Source organism: Mya arenaria, chromosome 2 (genome assembly GCF_026914265.1).
Source record: "Mya arenaria isolate MELC-2E11 chromosome 2, ASM2691426v1".
Classification (NCBI taxonomy): domain Eukaryota; kingdom Metazoa; phylum Mollusca; class Bivalvia; order Myida; family Myidae; genus Mya; species Mya arenaria.
The window spans coordinates 57,802,455-57,808,510 of record NC_069123.1 but is presented as its reverse complement, the minus strand read 5'-3'; the positions used below and the strand labels follow the sequence as shown (position 1 = coordinate 57,808,510).

Sequence of the window (6,056 nt, the reverse complement as noted above, 5' to 3'; positions counted from 1 at the left end):
AATTAATGCCTTCACTGTCACTTGCGGTCTTCTCAATACCTCTTACATCATTCTATTAGTGAAAGTACCGGTAATGTAAAACCCATGCTGAAACCGCACCAAAGTACTGAATCCAGTAGTCGAAACTTGCATTTCATGTGCTCCAAGTCTCCCAACGATGACGATTACTCCTTTTCCATGGTGAAACCCTAGTGGATTGAACCGCTAGCTCAAGATAATATCACTTACTTTTGAGGATATTTTGAAGCTGCTATAAATGTTTGTCAAAGGTCGTGAGGGTCAAACGTAAATTTCAGGATCAGTCATTATCTTGAACACCATGACCACAGATACGTCGAAAACAAATAACGATAGTGTCATTTCATCATATATGTTGGCCTACATATTCTTAACTCATCATGTTTATTCAATGTTGCCTAACTGCTGAACAATCACACTACCTACCAAATTTGCCTTTGTTGATTTTCACACCTTGTAAGAGTGCGGAAATTGCGTATACTAGTTATTTTAGCCGAAAATCTAACAATTATTAAAAATAAAACTATACATATCAATACAGATTCAGGTTATGGGAAGGCTTTGATTATTCAATTTAAAAAGAGTAATGATTCAAAGTGCATTTTTCTTTCCACAAATCAGCATTACCGACTTGCCGACGTGAGGCAAAATTGGTCTTGCAGCTTTTTTTGCTGTGTGTCTAACCAATGGTAATCTTGCGGCTCTCGATGATAAATACCTTGTCGTGTTTAGCAGAAGAATTTCCATTAATCAAACATTCTTACAACTATCACACGACTGTCGCAAGATTGTCTCACGAATATTGTATTTCATAAGAGGCTCATACATCATTACCAGTCTGTCGTGCGTTAGTATCGCGTATACTTGTACTTGCAGCATATTTTTAGGGGTTAATTCATTGAGCGAATAAACATTCGGAACATAATTCTATTTTACCTGATCGGCTACGCCTGGCCCTGCCGGTTGAACTCAAACACGCGCATATTATAGTTATATAGCGTTTATACGGGCCCGTGCACAGCGCATGAACCGGCGAAACCACTGACGTTGGTGGGTTCAGCCGTGGATCGACCAGCGGCTGATGAATAGGCAGTATAGTACTTTGAAGCAAGATTTGCCGATGACGTTGTGCGGTCACGGTCATGCGAATGGAGTCCGCTGCTGTTAGACAATCGATGGCAATTCTGGCCAGCAAGGCACCTTAAAACAGCGACACCGGGCTCTTCAATTACAAGGAGTACTTCTCCATAGTACTGCTTGGAGTGGTTGATGGCAACTACAATTTCTTGTGGACGGACGTTGGTGCAACTGGAAGGGAACCGACTGAGCCTGAACGTCTTCCTGGTAATGACCGTAACATCCCATTCTTTCTGATGGGGACCTCGCGTTCCCAATGCGCGCCTGGATGATGCAGCCGTATAGGAGGAAAGGGTACTCGACCATGACGAGCGCATCGAACCTACAAGGGCCCGTTGCGTGGTGGAAAACGCATTTGGAATCCTAGCTCACCAATGGTGCGTGTGCATGGTTTACCGAATTTGTGTTTTTGCCATGCATGTAACACAAATACTATCTTGCATTGACGCATGGAGAAAATAAAGAATGCCATTATATTTAGAAAAGACGAGTATGATAAACTTGTGTGATTTTCAAAAATTCTGGAGCAGCAGTGAATATATTTGTACATTGTTGCGCATCAAGTTTGACTAAAATCCACCAAAATCACTCTGATGGCTGATGTAATAGCAATAATGTACAGATCGAAAGTCAAAGTGGACCAAATATGTTGGGAAAATGCTAAAAAAAAGAATTCATAACTGCCGTGCAATTAGTATTCTGAGAGGTTCACCTAATCATACAGCGTTACAATATCTTGTTCTAAAAAGTCACCTTAATGATATCTGGTTGATTTATTGATATTGTTACTACATGTATGTAGAAACCTTTAGAACGATTGATGTATTTCGACATGTCTGGACTAAACATGTTCTAGATAGGGATTTCAGTAATGAGGAAGTATAGATAAGAAGCGACAAGGTTATCTACATTAAAGTAAATAAACGTTTATTACAATACGGACTTACAAATAAGATTAACCTGACGTAAGTTATCGTTTCACTGATCTTAAGACGAATTATTTTGGGGACGAGACATTCGTTACACACTCGTCATGGCGGATCATACTTATAGAAGTAGAAGACGTATCATGGTCCGTATTTTCTCGAACCAAGAGCAGATGTCACCAAACTTCAGGGACCCGAATGGTAAGCCATTGTTTAAGAAGTTGACCAGTCCGCCGGATGACAACGACATCGACGTTGAGAAAATAAAATGGACGTTTAAATTTCTCGGACTTGACGAGAGGGACATTGTTCTATCCAAACGTCGAAAAAAGGAGGAAGTGATAAAGATGTTCAACCGCTGGGGTGGAAATTGTAATGAAGAACATGAAGAGAAGAATTTGGCTCAGTGGTACGATTATTTTTTCTTTGTTTTTCTGGGATACTGCAATGACATCGAAAAGACACACTTTCAGTTTGATGATGGACGTATGCCAATATCTGATATATATGACCAAATTAAAACCATGAAGCCGTATGTCGGAAAGCCGAAAGTGTTTCTTATTCAGGCGGATGATATTTCCCTCCTACCGTCTAAATTCATTACCAAAGGAGGGAGCGACAGGGAAATCAAGACGCGTACATTACCACAAGATGCCGACAGGCTTATCATTTCGTCCGACATTCCACAGCTCTTTGCAAATCGAAACCACCCGGAATATACAAAGCTCACAGATTCCACAGGTTCCCCGGGTCAAGCTCAACCTCCACGGCCGCGTTGGTCCTTTCTGGTTGAAGCATTCTCTGACGTCATGACCGATCGGCAGTATACAACACCTGGTAACGGCGACTTGCTAACACGCACCTGCTTCATCAACGCAAAGGTTAGCGCTTTGGTAGATGAATTACATCAAGATTTAAGAGCTGAAAGAACAAGGGAAGAGGAAACTAGAGAAAATCCACACGTTCCCATGACGGTGTCAACACTTAGAAAGTTGATATTTTTGTAACATTGTCTGCAGTAACTATTGACGGTCTCCATCTTCACAAATGCACGTGCCATAATACAATAACGTGTACTTTATTGTTTACACATGCTCACTATCAGCTACCGTTTATAATAAATCAAGTTAACAAGAACTAGTATCAATACAGTTATTTTTGTATTGGCCTGAAGGATCGTTAGTAATCTTTTTAGTAATATGTATTATATTTCGAGTCTTAAACACTTCAGTTAAATAAAAAGACAGTATACTACGCACGTGTGTTTTTACTACTATCAGAAATGTACATGTATCCTAAAATTTTAACTTCGTGTGTCTCCATCATTTGTAACGAGACCACTAAATGATCCTCCTGGGAAACTTTGTTGACATCAACCCATTGGTAGACATACCTAATTCTAAGACACGGAACAGTAGCCCAATGATTTAGACAAAAAATATGCGTGCTATGTGGACAGACAGTATACAGTGGACAAATGGTAGACAGGTAGTATACAGTGAGCCAATTGGTTTAAACAGACAGTCTACAGGCTCTGTGGTTTAGACAGACAGTATACAGTGACCAAATGGAAGACAGGTAGTAAACAGTGACCAAATTGGTTTAAACAGACAGTTACACTTGCCCAGTTGTTTAGACAAACAGCATAGAGTAGCTCGAAAAGTTAAGACACACAGTTAACAATGACCTAATGTTTTAGACGGACAGTATTTAGTTGTCCTATGGAAGACGGCAATAAAAATTTGCCCAATGGTGGACAGATAGTATTCAATTTCCTAATGGTTAAGACAGTTAGTATACAGTGGCCAAATGAAAGACATACAGTAAACAGTGGACAAATGGTCAACAGGTAGTGTACAGAGGCCCAATGATAGACATACAGTATACAGAGACCAAATGGTTAACAAGTAGTGTACAGAGGCCCAATGATAGACATACTGTATACAGAGACCAAATGGTTAACAGGTAGTGTACAGAGGCCCAATGATAGACATACAGTATACAGAGACCAAATGGTCAACAGGTAGTGTACAGAGGCCCAATGATAGACATACAGTATACAGAGACCAAAGGGTTAACAGGTAGTGTACAGAGGCCCAATGATAGACATACAGTATACATAGACCAAATGGTTAACAAGTAGTGTACAGAGGCCCAATGATAGACATACAGTATACAGAGACCAAATGGTTAACAGGTAGTATACAGAGGCCCAATGATAGACATACAGTATACAGAGACCAAATGGTTAACATGTAGTGTACAGAGGCCCATTGATAGACATACAGTATACAGAGACCAAAGGGTTAACAGGAAGTGTACAGAGGCCCAATGATAGACATACAGTATACAGTGACCAAATGGAAAACAGACAGTATTCAGTGACCCAATAGAAGACAGACAGTATACAGTGGTCAAATGGAAGACAGATAGTATAAAGTGGCGAAATGGTTTACAGTCAGTGTACAAAGGCCAAATGGTAGACATGCAGTATACAGTGACCCAATGGTTAATAGGAGATATACAGAGGCCAAATGATCTAGACAGGCAGTATACAGTGGCCAAATGGTTTAGACAGATAGTATGCAGTGGCCAAATGGTTTAAACAGGCAGTATACAGTGGTCCAATGGTAGACAAACAGTATACAGTGGCCATGGTAGACAGGCAGTATACAGTGGCCAAATGGTAGACAGACAGTGTACAGTGATCCAATGGTAGACAAACAGTATACAGTGGCCATGGTAGACAAACAGTATACAGTGGCCAAATGATAGACAGGCAGTATACAGTGATCAAATGGTAGACAAACAGTATACAGTGGCCATGGTAGACAGGCAGTATACAGTGGCCAAATGGTAGACAGGCAGTATACAGTATACAGGCAGCCAAATGGAAGACAGGGAGTATACAATGGCTAAATGGTTTAGACAGGCAATATACAGTGGCTAAATTGTTGAGAGAGGCAGTTTACAGTTGCCAAATTGTTTAGACAGGCAGTATACAGTGACCAAATGGTTGAGACAGACAGTATACAGTGGCCATGGTAGACAGGTAGTGTACATAGACCAAATGGTAGACAGACAGTATTCAGTAGGGATGCAAACGAATGGCAAAATCGATATTCGAATATTCGGTAATTCTTTCGATCGAATATTCGAATATTCGATAAAAATTGAATCTTTAAAAAGTAATAGTTATCTATTAATTTTAGTTATAAACCACGATACCCTTTTCTTTGTCTGTCGAATGTTTCTAGTGTTATCGTAATACAATACAATACATAGCAGCGTGTCGAATATTATTACATCGACATATGAAATACATATCTAGCACACAACAAGCACATAACAAGCACATACAATTCGATGAAATCACTCATCAATAAAATCATCACATATGATGGCCTTGTTCTTATTCAGAAATATTATCTTATCAACAAGATCACATGACAGTCTGTTTCTAAGTTTGTTAACAATGAGTCCGGCGCAGGAGAAAATTCTTTCTGATGGCACAGACGTCGCAGGTATCCCAAGCAGTTGGCGAGCAACATGTGCAACGCGAGGAACACAAATCATGTTTAAGACCAGAAACGGTAAACTTTTTCATTGATTGCTGTTTACTGCTTTCACTTTGAGAACTCGGATGCTTAGCCTTCACGTGATTCCAGAGATTAGTCGTCGTGCCCATGTACGACAACCTCACACTGCATAGTTTGCACGTGACAGATTTCTTGTCAACAGAGCGCGTGAAATAAGTCCATACTTCAGATGTGGCTGGCATCTTTTACGTTGTTAAGAAATACAAATCTAATATATAATAATAATAATAAGTTTAACTTATAATGTTTTGCGAACATATATTCTGAAGGAATGAAGTGGTATCTACTTTCAGCGTATAATATCAATCACCGATTTGAGCAATATTGATCAGCTTAATTGGCAGGCAAACTGACAAGAGGGTGTGAAGGCCGCTTC

General features: G+C 39.9%; 1 protein-coding gene across 1 annotated transcript; it reads left to right on the top strand.

Moving 5' to 3' along the window:
- The first annotated feature begins 1,605 nt into the window (after window positions 1-1,605).
- On the top strand, window positions 1,606-3,337 carry LOC128218912 (uncharacterized). Its single transcript, XM_052926689.1, has one exon. It carries the CDS (start codon window positions 2,189-2,191, stop codon window positions 3,086-3,088), a length of 900 nt encoding a protein of 299 aa, XP_052782649.1. The 5' UTR covers window positions 1,606-2,188; the 3' UTR covers window positions 3,089-3,337.
- The last annotated feature ends 2,719 nt before the right edge of the window (window positions 3,338-6,056 follow it).

Excerpts from the sequence above, each read along its gene's own strand:
- LOC128218912 (XM_052926689.1), top strand. The coding sequence starts at position 2,189 with ATGGCGGATCATACTTATAGAAGTAGAAGACGTATCATGGTCCGTATT.